The sequence below is a fragment of the Arvicola amphibius genome, chromosome 9 (genome assembly GCF_903992535.2).
Source record: "Arvicola amphibius chromosome 9, mArvAmp1.2, whole genome shotgun sequence".
Taxonomy (NCBI): Eukaryota; Metazoa; Chordata; class Mammalia; order Rodentia; family Cricetidae; genus Arvicola; species Arvicola amphibius.
Genome location: NC_052055.2, coordinates 44,856,995 through 44,873,681, shown reverse-complemented (window position 1 = coordinate 44,873,681; position 16,687 = coordinate 44,856,995). Strand labels below are relative to the sequence as shown.

Genomic DNA, 16,687 nt, shown 5'->3' with positions numbered 1-16,687 from the left:
CGCCTGGCCGCAGGTGGGATGACATGCCCTGAGTTCCTAGGAGTATGGAAGAGGGACCCAGATTCCAGGGTCGACTCGGTGCAGGCTTTTTACAAAGGAAACTTGGAGATCTGCCTCTTGTCCAGAGCCTGATGGAGGGTCTGTCTGTGCTGGACCTTGACACTTATTCTGCTGGGTCCTGGGAGCATCAAATCCTGGCTTCAGAGGATCAAGACCAGGTCTGTGTCCCACCCGAACCGCAGGCAAGTGGCTTCCGGAGGCCATCTGGACAAGTACTCCTTCCTCTGTCCCAAGTATGTCGAGGCCACAGTACTGCTGTGACGAAGGCACGGCCTAGAGCACAGGGCCCAGTGTTGGGGCCCGGGCCTTGAAGAGTGATCGAGTCAGGGTAAGCCATCAAGCCGACCATCTTGAGTTTGATCCCTGATACCCACATAGCAGAAGAGAAGAGACTCCAGCAAGTTGTGCTCTGACCTCCACACCTCAGCCATGGCATAGACACACTAGCTCCCCAAATAAATGGGATAAAAAATGTAAAGACCACGGGCCATATGAAGCATCTTTATTTTCTGTTTCCAACACATCACATTCAAAGCACACATTCTGCTTGGCTCAGACGCAGGACTGTCGCCAGCGTCCCTTACACCCAGTCAAGCATATGCACACATTAAAATACATTCAGGGCTTAAGTTAACCGCATGGGTCCTTGTCGTATCATAAAAACAACCCACCATGGAGCAGTTCTTCCTTCTGTCTGAGGGGCAATCTGCACCATGGGAGGGTCAGGAAGGATGGTGCTTCCTCACAGAGCCACAAAGGAGGCAGTTTTCCTCATAGCTGGGGGCCCCTCACCCAGGATAGGCACTGGTCTGAGGGAGCATGTCCCTCTACTGACATGGACTGCCTACCCAGCGCTGCTGATGTCATGCCCTATCTGACCCAGGATAATCTGAACAGAAGCAGACACACATCTTCCCTGTATCATCCCCCACAGCCTCTGGACAGTGTCCTAGTGCCTGGGCAGTGGTACGCTGCTCCTGAGGGAGGGACAGGTCAGAGTGGGCCACGGTGGGTAACTGAGGACAGGAGCCTGCTCTAGGAGTCCGAAGCTCTTGTCCTATGGGTGGCCTGGTAGTCCCTGGGGATCCCACATCACAGAGGCCAGGCAGCCTGGGGCACGCCTACGAGCACATGTGGGAAGCCAGTCTGAGGGCCCTGGAGCAGCCAGGGCAACGTCTCCAAACCAGTGGATCCTGAAAGGGCAGCAGGGTAGGAAGGGATCCCAGCCCAGCAGCTCCTGGTTGTTCCTATGCAGATGATGGGAAGAACCTCCCCAGAGGCTGGGACTGCAGGGCCACTCATTTCTGCCCTGTCATGGCCAAGTGTGGGCCCATGACTGACAAAGACTCCTGCCTCCCTGGAGATTCTTTGACCACCTCCCTGCCAGGATAAGTAGTGGGGTAATTAAAAACAGAGTAAGGTGCCAGTGAGAGGCCTCTTCTTGTCTCCCAGCCTTCTAGGCCTGTTTAAACCAGGTCTGAACATGGCAGCCACTGGAGGCTCTGTGTGCTTAGCCCCAGTCGTGATCAGCTTTTGTCTGGACTTCGCTCTTTCACTCATAGAACAGACTTGTACATTTCAGAGCAGGCCTGAGATGGCTGCCCACCTCTGCCTGGCATCCACAGAGCAGACCCTATGAGGGAAACTTCCTCTTGGCTGTCTGGGCTAGGGGCCCAAGGGTGGGCATTTGGCAAAGAAGGGCCAGGGTGAGGGACACTCCTGGCCACATTGAGCTTCTGAAGCTAGGATTCTCTCCCGGACTCTCTTTGGTATCTCATCAAACTGAGGCTGCCAACTCTGGACCATGCTGAGGCCCATTCTGCGAGGCCACACCAGGAAAGAACCAACCTTGAGGCCAGCATCCATTCAGGTAGGGAAAGGATGCCACCCCCAGGGTGAGGCCACTGCCATGGGCCCCACGCTCACTTCTTGTAGTGATTCGGGGCATCTGCAAAGGCAAACTTGAGGCGGTAGGCCTCGGCCAGCAGCAGGCTGACGTCCTGGTCATCCCAGCGGGCAGTCGGCAGGTTCTGGAGAAAGAGCAGCAACTCCTGGAGGAAAGACAGACAGTTAGGGAGGGTCCAGGGCTGCAGGCCAGATCCCAGCAGCAGGCACCTGGGAGAACTCAGTCAGTAGCAGAAGAAAGCATGGGGCAGTGCCCTCAGCTGTTGTGGTCCCTCCCACTCACTCATCCTTCAACCCCACCCAGTCAGACTATGTCCTCTATAGTCTTATGTGTCCCCCGCTCAGCATCTGAGAAGCCACACAGTGCATCTTCTCAGCACTGCAGTTGTGACCCATTCTCTAAACCCTTTTATACTCCAGAGACACAGCATCCTTGGTCTCCATGGCCAAGAAGGCACCATAGGCCAGGCTGCAGGAGAATTCTAAGAGCCCAAAGCTTCTCTGTAACCAGAGAGTAACACACCAATTCTCCATACACTTCCTTGTGTGTTTGGTGACCACCTCAGGTCTCAGCAATATGTTTATACCATAGGCAGAGTCAGCACAGAAGCCCCACAAAAGAACCACCTGCCCCCCCCCCCCCCTCGCTCTTCTCCAAGACCAAAGGGAACAAGTTCTGACACTGGGGGCTGAACAATAAGAGAGTCAACTAGGAACAATCATTCATGTCACCCTAGAAGGTGACCTCCTTTATAAAAAGAGTAGCAGGCCTGGCCTGCCAGCCATTGGGATGACACATAGACCATAGGATACATGTCTGGCACCAGGGAGGCACACAATGAACACACTGGACATACACGTCACACAGTGCACACACAGAGTACAGGCTGAGTACACACTCAGTTCTGCTGGCATCAGGGATGAGAAGCTCTGCTTTGGGATTTCCATGCTGCAGCTCCTCTGCTTCATCTAGCATCCCAGGTCTGCACCGGGCCATGTCTTAGAGGGGGAATGTGGGGGTATCCCCACAGGCTCGGGGGATATCTGAGAGCTAAGAACAGGGAAGCAGGATAGACAATGCTGAGACTGAGTTACTAACAGCATCTGAGGCCAGTGACGGGAGGGAAATCCCACAGGGCCTTGGGGGCACCCATGGTAAGACGCAAGTGACCTCCATACATCATGGCGTCAACAGCCAGGCCTCTCCTATCAGATGATGACTCACAGAGTCTCTGAAGACTTCACCTAGGACAGGACAGGTCTCGGGAGAGAGACTACAGTACTTGTAGGAATTAAACTGACATGGGCCTAAGAAGTCTGTATGGTTACAACAGTTTCCCAGACAGGAGTCTCCCAAGATGAATGGGTGTGAGCTAGGCCACCACCTCCAGGGAGCAGCACACTCCTTTCCAATGGCCCTGCAGATAACAGCTCTACAGGACTTGGGTCCTAAAGCCATCCCATCCCAGCTCTAGACAGCTGACAAGAGACAGAGAGCAGCTGGCTTCAAGAAAGCACAGCCCAGCAGGGGCTGGTTCCCAAACTATGGCAGCTGCTGGACTCTGGCCCACCAAGTTTCCAGAACCCTACTTAGATAGCAGGGAGGTGCCTGAGCTGTCCATTAATGTGGACTCAGGACAGCACTGTCAGTATGGGTAGAACCAGGAAAGGCTACAGTGGTGGATCTGGCTGATCAGAGCAGACTTCCCTCATCACCTCCAACTTAGGAGAGAACTTCCAGCAGACACACGGAGCACACCCTATATGAGAGCCACGTGCCAAGACATTCTTCAACCGCCGTTTACTGTTGCTCCCCCACCCCTATTCCCTTTGCATTTTGGATACTTTCTGTGGGCCTTTAAATTGAATTCATGGAGCAGGTCTCTCTGGCAGCATGTCCTCAGGGATACATCAACATCAATCTACTGTCTTCAACCATTAGATGCAACTTACACGGATGCCAATCCAATTCTGAGCAGGTCATAAATAAATACCTTTGGTTTTATTTTTAATCCACTTCGCTTCATATTATCATGACCTCGCTACTTGCAAGGTGAGAAGCAATACCCTCCCATTACGGTAACTTACCGACTCCACTGCACACTCAATTTCAGAATCTAATTTAGTCCCCCAGGTTCACTGGATGGAGGGAGAATGGAAATGCCCGGCTCTTCACGGCCTGCACTGCTAAAGAAGGAAAAATCTATCCGCGTGACCTTTAAGGCAGGCAAAGAACACAGACAAACACGGCCTTAAATACAGATTTCGTTTTTAAAAAGGCTTGTCTTCCTGTTGCAGCAGGCAGCGTTGTCTCTTCTCTGGGAAACATGGTGCATTTATTAGAGGCTGCTGTCCGTCACTCACACGGTACATGAGGCAAGCAATGATTCACGAAGCCATTGCTGGGATGCTACAGGGGCAGTAGCTGGCAGGGGACAGCTCTGTATTGCACAGCTATGGTGACCGGGTATGTCCCTCCATGGAGCCGAGGCTAGAACTCTGTAGGTGGCACTTGACCCTTCCCCTAACCCCAGAACAAAGCCAGTGCTATGGCCAGACTGGTGGCTGTGAAAATAAAGGGAGAACCCTCCTCTGCCACTGCCACTGAAGCAACTCAAGGACACTGCCACTTTCGAAAGCCACTGAGCAGGTACAGTGGGGTGTTCCACACCTGCTTTTCTTGGCTAGCCTTGTCTTTCAAATAACAAAGGCGGGCTCCTATGGGGACTGTGGTCAGTGAGAGGCAAAAGTGACAGAAGCCACTACAAGCCCTGTGGGTCAGTGCTTCTCAGCCCTGAGCGCATGCTGTGGGCGTGGTCACTGGAAGAACTCTAGGTGGACACCAATGCCCAGGATGCAACCCAGGCGGACATCCCGGAGGAATGGGCTTGGAGCCCCAGCAGTGGCCTTGGCCAAGGGGACGACTGGACCACATCTTGGACACTACGGCCCCTTCACAGGACAATGCAGATGCAGACAGTTTCTGTTCTACCTAGCAGCCTAGTCGGGGTACTCCCTGACAGCAGGGTGAACAGTGTTTCCCCTCAGGCACGGTTGCTTTGGAAGATGGTAGATCAAGCCCCACAAGCTGGGCTGCTTCAGCCTACTCTGTATGCAGTGCTAAAGGGTACCCTCTTTGACAGTCTCGCTGCCATGTCTGGCCCCTGGAGAGGCGCCGAGAGATGAGGCACCGAATGCTAAGAAGAGAGATTGTGGTTCTGTTTGCTCCTTGACAAAGAGTTTAGCTATTCAGAGTCAGTGCTCTGCAGTGTTGTATGCACGGGGGGGGGGGGGGTCACTCTTACACACAGGTCCTTCCAAAAGAACAATGTGCTGACCGGATCACATTCTTGGTTTCTTTTAGGATCCAATGCTGAGGCAGCGGTGGAAGAGAAGGATCCTGGGGTCAGATATCATGGATTTTTGTTCAAGCTCTGGCTCTGACCACACCAACCCCACAATCACGTCCCTGATGCTGTCATGGAGATGTGCCTTCTCTCCACCATGAGCAGCTCCATGTGTCCTCTGAGAAAACTTGGTGCACGGCCCTTGGTGGTCACTGGGTATAGGGACCAGACAGTATATGGAGTCACTGCTTACAAGTGCTGAGCAGCCAGGGCCAAATCCCACTCCTGTCTTTGTTGCTGTGTGACCCTGGGTAAGCCTCATACCTCTTTTGTCTCTGTTTCTCATCTGTAAAGTGGAGACAGTGCTGGGAACCTCCCCTGTTGGTTGCCTAGTGTGTGCACAGTGTCCCAGAATGCTTGGAGCAAAAGGCTCAGTGGCAGCAGCTGGTTAATAGCCCAACTGTCACTAGGGAGGTGACCAGCATCCCAGAGACAGCAGGCGCTGTGCAGCAGCGCTAGCCTCGAAAGAAGAGACCTGCTGCTGAGTAAGTTCCTTGTCTAGGGGCAATGATGAGTCAGTGAACAGACAGGTTGTGTATGTGGGGGAGGCAGAGAGATAGATGGATAGATAGAGAAACAGATGGACAAATAAAGACAGACAGATAATACATATGTACACATGCATGTGGAGCCCAGAAGACAATCTTGGGTGCTGTTCCTCAGGAGCTAGTCACCTCAGTGAGACCCAGAGCTCATCCCAGGATTAGGGTAGGCTGGCTAGCCAGCAAGTCCTAGGGATGCACCTGTGTCTGCCTCCTTGATGCTGGGATTACAAGCATATGCCATGGTACTTAGCTTTTCACATGGGTTGTGGGGGTCGAACTTGGATGCTCGACAATACTTTATCAGGTTAGTCATCTCCCTAACTGGCAGACAAGCAATCAAGACAAGTTTGGCAGAACATTCAAGGATGGAGGAGAGTAGCACCTTGCTTTCCTACTTGGGGGGGGGCACTGGATGCAGCAGGGGTGAGGAGGTTCTGTGGGAAGGAACTGCCATCGAGGGCTCCAACCCTGCTGTGGGCAGGAATCCACAACCCCAGGGAGCCACTGTACCTGCACACCTGCCAGGGTTGGCAATCTTAAGAGATGGCTGCCCTGCATGCCTGTACCATACCTGGTGCTCCTGAGGCTATGGAGAGGCAGAAGGTGGTGTCCTTCAACCTAGTTAAATCTGTTCTTGGAATCCCAGCTAAGGTGCAAAAACAAACTGTATTTAATTAAAAGTGTTTCCAAAGGGCTAACTGGGGCTTGAACTGCTAAGTGAATAAAACAAAGCTCTCCCACCTCCACCCCTGCCTGCGTCCTGGGAAAACCACATCATACCGTCAGGGCAGGTGCGCTCAGATCACACAAGGGCAGTGTTCTGTCAAGTGCTCTTGTACATGGCCTAACTTGGCTCGGTGGAAATTCATATGACTCTTCCGCATGGATGACATATACACTTGACTTGGCTGAAGAGGGCCACTACCTGCTAGCACTAGGGGCATGAACACTAAGCTCCAAGACACAAGATTTCTTATATAAAAGCCAAAATGTGCCCAACCCTGAAAGGTACCATCAATGTGGCCCTGCCTTGCACCCTGCAGAAATATGCTGGTAACAGCTGTCAGCACATACCCAGGATCCACTGGACTCTAGTCAGGGTGCATTGGGACAAACTGGGGAGGGAAACGGAGGGTAGAGAACAAGCAGGGAAGATCTAGTCTCTGCTTCGGGGTGTGGTCACCTGCAGAAGGTCAAGGACTGAGCCAGGGCATAGGCAGGGTTAGGATGCAGGGCCCGGCACTGCACCTTCCAGATGGATGCTCCCAGCATGAGGGCTGGACAGAGAGGAACAAGCCCAGGGCCTCCACAGACACACAGGCCCTCTAAGAGCAAAGTGCTGGGACAATGGTTGAAGCCATGTGGTCAGCCACACCGGTCACAGAGCAGCTTGCTGCCAGTGTCATGATGAGGCAGGCGCTATGTGAACTCCCGGGCACACTTGGCCTCCATTCTCTGGGACACTGTTAAGTCTGTAGATGGGGAGTATGCTGCAAGTGTGCCTGCAGGTTACCTGCGTGGCCACGTGGATTCACAGGCCTATGTGATTGGGATCTGATGTGATTGGTGAGGGGATAAGGTGGGCTCTTTTTAAACAAAACAAAACAAAAACACCTGTCTGCACTTTCTAACCGTCTCAAAATTACACGCAATAAGAAAAGCTAAGTGGAAGGTCTAGTTTGTCAACGGGTGGCTTCACTGCTGGAGAGACGTATGTCTGCTCCACACTGGACCTCAGACAGTTTCCCTGCATGGCCAGAGGCTCTCTATTCATGGGGACAGGGAGAAAGCCTGGGTGATGTGGGGCATCACCCTGCCCTCTAGCAAACAGGGTAAGAAGGGTATATCATCCATTCCCTGGGGTTTCCCAGGTGCACAGAGGACTGTACCCTACCGCTGGGCCAGTCCTGCAGTGACAAAGTCAAGAGTAGAGATTAAGCTTAGCAGAAGCCAGTGGGTACAACTGAGCAGTGTGCCCAGCTGGCTGCTATGGTCCACGGCATATCTGAAATGGGGTGACCAGCTGATATGTACTGCTGTCAGAGCCTGGATACATTTTGGATGGAGGGTACAGACAAAAAAAGGCAATGATTTTCTTCAATAATTCTATATGGAGTACGGGTTAAAATGAGAGCATTTTTGCTTTGCTGAACTAAAAAAAGGGTTTTGTTAAACTTCCTTACATTAAAATTTTTAGTTAGCATATAAAACGGGTTTCATTGCCACATTCTCATACATACAGATCACTGTACCTCACTCTTATTCTCCTCCACTGCTCTCACAATCCCTTCTCTTGGTCCCTTTCCTTCTCCTGGTTACCCCACTTCTGCTTTCACACCATGCACAGAGTTAGAGCCAGTGTCTGCACAGAGGGAAGTCTGGCTGTCACATTGTATTAGTCAGGGTTTTCTAGAGGACCAGAAATATACATATATATTGTGCATACATACACGCACATTCTATCTACATATAACATATTCTCATATTCTCTCTCTCTCTCTCTCTCTCTCTATCTATATATATATATATGTATGTGTGTATGTATATGTATCTGAGACTTAGGAGGCTATGTCAGTGAAAGAACAGACTTGCTAACAAGAGCAAGTAAGCAGAGAGCAAGCTTTCTTCTCCCATGTCCTTTATATAGGCTGCCAGCAGAAGGTGTGACCCAGATTAAAGATGGATCTTCCAACCTCAAAAGACCCAGATTAAGAGTGGGTCTTTCTACTTCAGATGTTTAATTAAGGGGAAACATCACAGGTATACCCAGCTGCTTGGGTTGTAGTTAATTCCAAATGTAGTCAAGCTGACAGCCATCACCCACCTTCTCTTGTCCCTCCTTCCCTTTACAGCTCTTAAGTGGCACCAGGCATGTTAGCGCATGTTTGTATTCTAGCACTTGAAGGCTGAAGTGGAAGGAATCCAAGTTCAAGGCTAGCCTGGACCATATATAGAAACCGAATCTGGGAAAACAAAGATAATTATGTGAATGATCTGCCCTGAGTCACGCTGCCTCCTGGCACTCCTGAGGCCCTGTGCTCAGAAAGACCGTGAGGCGTGGAGGCCAAGCTCAGCAGCAACTCCTGTGCTGTAGAGAACACACAGGTCTACTTAAAGCTACTCAGGCCTGAGGTTTACAAATTGCTAACACACAAAGATGAATAAGTTAATCAGGACAGGGCTAAAGGGCCTGCTTGTCTCTTCTCATTGCTTTCTTCCCTAACTGAGAAAGATGAAGGAAGGGCCTCCACCCTCACACACGAGGCGGGCAGTGGGGTTAATTGGTTTAACCCATCTCCCATCCAGCGCAGCTCAGCTCTGTGCCTTGGCTAGAAACCTCAAGGGCTGGAGGTACTGCAAAAAGCCCACCTGACCTCTGCTTAGAAAGAAGGCCAGGTGCCACCTAGGCCATCACTGGGGACATCTAGGGCAGAGCACAGGATCTCCTGGGAGATGGATTCTTGACTCCTTTCTTCCAACTTGTCAGTCTTTTAAGAAGAGGAAACCAAGGCATGGAGAGGCTGGAAGATGGTTGGAAGCAGTGGGGAGAGGGAGTGTGCGGAAGGTACACCTGGAACAGAATCCTGCAGCCTGTCTGCATCCACTTTGAAGGTAGCAGGGAACAATCAGCACCACACACTGTCCCTTTGAGGGCCACCCTGATATACAAGTGAAGACGAAGGATTCCTCCAAACAGGACCAGTCACACAGAGGAAGTGCCCCCTGGAACCCGCAGTTTCCTAGTTGCCTGTGGCAGTCGATGGCCACCAACCATGGTCCCCTCCTCAGGGAGGGCAGAGTTGAGGATAAATAAGACACACATGAAGCATTACATACAGGTTTTGTTGAGGTGCTGTCCCGCTCCATGTCTTCAATACTACAGCCCTGGCTATGTGAACCTTCACACAACCCCTTTACTGAGCAGGAAACAGAATCTGGTATCCTCGAGAAGATGGAGCAAAGGTCAGGGCAGAGGCCTGCCTGCTCCTGGCTCTGGGACCGGAACTGTCACACTCTCGGCCCTCCTTAGGCGGTCTGTGTCTCAGACAGTTGTTCCTGGCTCCCTCATCCCCATCCTGGTCCAAGCCTCTAAAATCTCTGCAAACCTTGAGCTTGAGAAGCCAAAGACTTCAAGCAGAAGGCAGGAAGACAGGACATTTGCATCCATCCACACTGGATTGCAGGGGCTGTGCCCACAGTCAGCCTGAAACGTCTTCTTGTGTTAGGCACATGTGTAAAGCAGAAGTATGTGGGGGGAGGGGGACATGACACAAACACTCTGAAACAAATGGGCAAAGGGCAGGAAAAGAAGATTTACAGACACATGGGGCCACGTGGGCTTTAAGCCAGTGAAGAGATGCTCTCATCAATGGACTGAGATGACATTCTGGAAACATCACTGGCCACCCACAAGTCTGGCACAAACCTACAATGTGTGAGTCCATTTTGCTGGCAAGAACAGTTGTGGAAAACAGATCTGGAGTAGGGCGATGGTTCGGTGGGTGAAGTGCCCATTGCCCAAGCACGAGAGTCTGAGCTGGATCCCTAGCAGGCATGTTAAAAGCAACAATAAGAACATGGGACATGTGGTGCGTGCTTAGAATCTGGGGAGGCAAGATTCCTGGAATTTGTGGTCAGCTGGCCTCCCTTGCTTGGAAAGTTCCATGTCAATGACGTACCCAAGGTACATCACATTACACATAACGTACACACCCCCAAATCTGGGGAGAAATGGAGAGCACCTGGCACTGGCTGACAGCAGGGAATGCGCGTGGACTTTGCTGGGGTGGCCCAGGCCCCAGGACTGCGAGTGTGCATGCAGACTCCCTCACTTCTCTTGCTGCTGTAAACAACTGAGACACTCAATAGAGGGAAGGTTGGTTCTCCTCAGGGTTTCAGAGGCCTTGGTCCACCATGGAGGGAGGGTGCAGCAGAACAAGGCAGCCCTCACTTTGGTGGTCAGGAAGCAGGGAGAGGGCTGCGCTGGCCCTTCTTTTCCCCTATGAGCCCATGGGATGTTGCTGCCCATATCGACGGTGGGTCTCCCCTCAGTTAACTATTTTTGAAAGCATCCTCACAGTGGCACTTAGGTGTGCACCTCTTCAATCTCCTATGTGATTCTGAGCGCAGTCCTGTGGGGTGTGAGGACTGGTGAAGATGCTGGTCTTGAGAGCTCACTAGCTAGCTCATCATCTGCTCAAGCCTGACTAGTAACCAAGCAGCTGAATAAATCTGTCTGCTTGCCAAAGCAAAATGGTACTCATTCAACCATGCCTTTCATTTTTCCATATTTAAATTTCTTTAGTAATAAAATGTTAAAGAAAAAGACTACCCCTGCTAGTGTACAAAAAGCCTTGGCACAGCCATACAATAGGGTGTTTATCTAGGAGTTTAAAAATATGTTCTCAAGAGGCCTGAAGATATCCTATTTCGTGAGAGCGAGTGAGGCGATGAGGGCTACACAGGCACTCGTGGCCCTTTTTATGCCAACAGAGGCAGAACAGCAGGAAATGGTCCCTCCTTTGAAGAGCTGGGCTTGGGGTGGGAAGAGCTATCCTGTGGCTCCCTTTTTATAAATGCTGTTTTCTAAGGGTTGTATTTTTGCAGTGGAGAGTATTCAAAACATGGTTTCCATTTTCAAAGGCAAGCCAAGTATTTCGTCCGTCAGAGTGGTTCCTGGCAGTGTCTCCTCGCCAGCAGGACTAGGCAAACTCTCCACTGCACAGGTTGAGGGGCTCAAGTCACATGCCCTGAAGGAGGGCTGCCTTCTCACTGCTCAGCATCCTGGCAGCCACAAGGTTTCTTGAGCTTGACCACCAGGGCCTCCTGGGTGTTTACCACCATCTATATGGTCCATGAACTTAGAAGCCAGGAGCCTTGGTCAAACCTGTCTGGGACTTCCTGCATGGCCTCAGCTCAGGCATATGTAGAACAGGCCTTTTCTGTGGTACAGGAACCATGACTGCTTCTCCAAGGTTAGGAGGTTAGGTCAGGAGGGCCAAAGCCCCATCTCACGCTAGGTGCTGGCCAGAGGGAGGGAGGCCACACTCAGTAAGTTCCCTGTCACTTATCCATTCCCAAGCACAGGAAGAGCTGCAGAGGTTCTGCCTCTTACCTCATAGGGTACTCAGTGGCTATCAGCCAGCAAACCAAAAGCATACAGAACTTAATCTGACAGGCAGTGACAGGGAAGGGACCAAGGGCAGACTGCTGGCCCACACAATGTCTCTGTGGTAGACACTTTGTTGGTGGTCTAAATTCATCTGTCTAGGGATCTCTGCTTTCCAACAGAATCCACAACTCAGAGTGGGGTGACTTCACTGCCAACTGTGCAGTGCAGACTTTCACTGCCTTGAGTGTCCTGAGTCCTAGCTGAGTCCTAGCTAGCCGCAGGTCTGCAAGAGGAGCTGAAGGGCGCTATGTTACCACTATTTGCCCCACAGGGCCTGTTCATAGTGGACTCTGGCCCTGAAGTCCTTTCCTGCCTCACTCTCAGGCCATCCCATGGGCTCAACTCCAGCTTTGACAGCTGACTTCTTTGACAATCCACTTATTAGTTTAAGGATGTTGTCAACTTTGGGTCCAGACCAGGACTAAAAATAGGAGAGTGACAGCCAGCTGGGACTGACCGGTGGCGACTGGCTGACAGCCCACTAAGGGTAGAAAGAGGAAGTGATGCCCCAACAGAGCCGAACTCTGAAGAGCCCACCACAGCATGGGGACATGGATTGTCCTTGTAATTATTTTTTTCTCCTAAAAGGAATTCTAAAGAGAAAAACAGCATTTGGTGGTGACAACGGGCTGGCACAAAGGCTCCAACCGAGCTGGCTTCCCTTTCATCTCCCAGCATGGCTGAGGCTTCTGATCAACATACAGAGAATGTTCACATTGAAGCACTGAGATTAGAGTCTGCTTCATCCCTAGCAGACTTCAGCGGCACCTGGGACCAGGATGTGGGGTCGTGTGGTCCTGAGGCATCACTTGGGAGGTGGTAGGGCTTAAGCAGGATGTAATCACAGGGAAGGAGCCCACGCCTCCACTCTTATCTACAAGGCGGCAGACTCGCTGCCCTCACACCAGGATCCCTAGAGAGCACGCCTGTGCAGAGGGCCTCTGTGAGGTCTCTGCCAGCTCCTAATCTCAGAGCTATCACAGGGAGGCAGACACACAGTGGACAGAAGGGCTGGCAACACTAGCTTTGGGCCTGACACCCTGGGCCTTTCTAAGAGGAGCTGTCACTCCCCAGTCTGATTCCAGGCTCACAGGCAGTGGCAGCTCTCAGCTATCGGCAAGTTGACTGGGAGGCACAGAGGGCATCTGCAGGTCCACTAGCCACCAAAGTCCAGCAAGTAAGGCCTGACTCTACTGCACTACATAGAGACAGAAGGCATCTATTCTGGGGTGTCTCAGGCAGTGCATGGACTTGATCTGGTCAACTAGCCCTGCCATCATGCCCATGGGGCATCTTGGTAGCAGAACAAGAATGTAGAGGCTCACTGGATGTCCTGCTTGCTTCAGCAGCAGGGAGTGGAAGGCACAGGGAGAACATAGTCCTGGGCTTAACAAGGCCTAGGCTTGACCAGCCCGTGCTGGCCATATGTCCTGTCTGTACTGGTCACATTTCTACTCATTTATCTCAAGACGCGTCTACCCACACTCTACCAGAGGCCCTCAAATGGTGCCTTTTCATCAGACTGAACGTGTCCCCACAGCTCTGCTTTGGATATGACAGAGAGAACTCGGGCCGGCCATGAGAAACACTTTGCTCTCAGAGTGCCAGGTAGAAGTACCAAGTCTCTGACTAAAATGAGAACAAGGAGCAGATTCAGCTTATTGGACATACTCAGGGGCTGTGGGTGAGCATTGCCCCATCACAGCCCTAAGGAACCCAATGTGCAACTGTTACACAGCAGGCAGAAAGGCCAGAGTTTCAGGCAGCTCAGCCCCCTGTATCACAGGGCTGAGAGGAAGCTGGAACCACTCAGAGTCCAGGCAGCCTGCAAATGAGCAGCAGGAGAGAAGCCACTGGGTCATGGCACCTGGATTCTGTGTGACATGTGCTATGACACCTACACTCGGGACAGGGTATCTCATTCCTTTTGAATGTACCCAAGGTTCAGCCCTCTGTTCCTTGCTTATCAAGGATCCTTTTTAACCCCAGGGCAAGATGGGACCTTATAGGTATGGCTTTCTGTGACTGCAGAAGTCAGAAAGACTTTAGGGAAATGACATTCCAGAAAATCCTCAAGCACAGGGAGAAGCCAGGCCTAGCATCTACCACAACCCAGAAAGCTAGCAAAACCCAGCAGCCAGCACAGCTCAGTGCCCCCTGGTCAACCAGGATTCCAGCCAAAGGATGGAGGCCCTGCCCTTCAGAAAGGGTCAAGAGAGAGCTGGCTTCAAGCTCCCTTCCCAGAAATGGCCCAACACTGAAGACTGTTTTCAAGGTGCATATTACTGACTGTTACAGAGTTGAGTTCACAGGTTCAGAAGCAAAATGGCATTTTCCTTGTAATATACTTTGTAAAAGTTCTTCAATTTCTGGAGTCATCCAAGTCTTGAGTTCTCACATTGATTTTCTGCTGTCGGGGAAGCCAGGTGGAAAGACACACGGGGTGGCTGAGGTCTGGAAAGGTCAGTTTCCACGATAGTGCATCTGAAGAGCCATGACCTGTCTCCCTTGAAAATGTGGGGAGTGGGTACAAAATCCCTTACTGACCAGAGCACCAGGTGCTAGGCATCACAGAAATCTCCTCAGTTCGATCAACAATTTATTGAGAATGAGAGCCCAGCCCCCACAGCCTGACTTGCTGTGTAAGTACATGTGAAGACCAGACAGGTGTATTAGCGCCTCCTCTCCTCAGCTGAAGCAGGAGCTGCAGTGCACAGGCTGTGTTAAGGAACAGGCACTAGTGCGGGCACGAGCCCTGGGTGAGACAGGCTGCTCTGCAGTACCTTGTCCACATAAAGATACGCTGGCATTCTGAGCCCGGGCATCATTCCTGAGCTTAGGATCTCTCTGTGTATGCTGGGAGAATGGGCATACTCATACTCGTAGGCACCATGTACTTGTGCACATAACCATCGCTATTGCTCACATCTGTGAATTGCCCGCCAAAGAAGAGAGACACAGGTGGAGTAAGGCTGGTCTTCTACCTGGTCCTAAGGGAATGTTACACATGGGAGCTTTTGGGTGCAGAGGAGGCAGGGTATTGCATACAAGGGTCCAAAAGAAGGGCCTGCCTCAGGCCAGGGCAGGCAGTGGGTAAGAGATCAGACAGAGGCCTGGAGGTCAGTACTGATGCCCGCTCACTGTTTCTCAGAGGTCAACCTGGGCTGGCCTGTTAGTTTGTCCAGCAAATGGGCAATCTGTGTGAGAGCCAGCTAAGGAATACAAACTTGTCAGGAGGAAAGGCCTGGGTAAGCAGGCACGAGGATGAGCAGGGGTCGAAGGTGCAGGGCATCCAGCTTAGTATTGGTGAGCAATACTAAGGCAGGAAAGTGATGATGCAGTAAGTATTTTGGATGGAAGGGACAATCCTGGCACAGGCTGGCATGCAGGCAGAGTCCTGGCCTGAACCCTTTCGCCCCCGAAGGGTTTAGAAAGAGCAATTTGTAAGTGGGAGGTTTGATTCTGATAGCTCTGAGTTCTCCTGCTTTAGTTCCACTAGATAAGTACTCAGGTTTCCCAGTGCTGGCAATGGAGCCTGTCCACCTGCTTGCAAGGCATAGGGCATTGTCAGTGCCATAGAGCCCCAGTCTTGCTAGTCTCGGGGGCCTGCACAGCCCTATAAGGTATGAGGTCCTTTCTTTGGCTTTCTCTTACTCTAAGAACAGGCTTAGAGAATGCACCAGTGGAGAAGACTATGCAGAGAAGACAAGACATGCTCAAGGCTCTGACTGCCCTTGAGCGTGCAGACAGTCCTCAGTGCCCTGAGGAAGGGTTCTGCGGTTTCTGTCATGGACCTCCTGGAGGCACCTGGTGGGCTCATCTGAGTCTGGAGAGAACGGCAGCAGACAGGTGTGTTGCACAGCCTTTATCTAGGAGATAGCATCAGCAGTGGTCACAGGCAAGTCACACCATTAGGACACTTCAAGAATCATTAAACCCTCAAAGGATCAAATGCCCAGAGCACGCAGATCTTCTCAGGTGCCCTGCCTCCAGGGTTTCTCCCTCTAGACCTTTCCTTCTTGAGCCTCCACCATGAACACCTGCAGCTTGTACCAACCTCACTCTGTCGCTTCCCCACCCAGCCCACCTGTAGGACACCTAGGCACAGGCAGCTGCCAGGGTGCTAACCCACTGTGCGTTCCAAGTGCCGCCCCACTGTGTGCTCAGGTGCACTGCTGCAGGTGCAGGGGTATTTGCTTCTGCAGAACGAACGATGCAGCCAACTCTAGGGATAAATACTGGGTTGTATTTTGCTAAATGTCTAATTAAATTCCTATTTTTAGAACTTGGGGAAAATCATATGAGGGAGACAAATGGAAGCCACATGACACACCGTGATCCAGAAGCTTGTGTGCCATACCAGTTTTTTTGCTAATGAGGCCTGGGCCACAAGTACACCCCTGCAAGCTCCGAGACTGTGCCATCACAGAGACCAAGTATGTCATTACCAGATCATGGAAAGGTCACCAGGCATGCCTGTCAGCATTGGTCCCGCATGCATCTCTAAGAGAGAGACCCCTAGTATCACATGCCCCAAGCTTTGGTGCGACTGGAGATTAGATACTGATCATGAGCAGGAAGGGGAAGTCTGACCCAGC

General features: G+C 51.6%; 1 protein-coding gene across 1 annotated transcript in view; it reads right to left on the bottom strand.

The window, feature by feature from the left end:
* Window positions 1-547: 547 nt before the first annotated feature.
* Window positions 548-16,687, bottom strand: part of Tbc1d22a (TBC1 domain family member 22A) — a 292,925-nt gene continuing 276,785 nt past the window's right edge. The window contains exon 13 of the mRNA XM_038342834.2: window positions 548-2,111. Within this exon, the coding sequence (XP_038198762.1) occupies window positions 1,983-2,111 (129 nt within the window). The 3' untranslated portion in view covers window positions 548-1,982. The remainder of the gene's footprint in view (window positions 2,112-16,687) is intronic.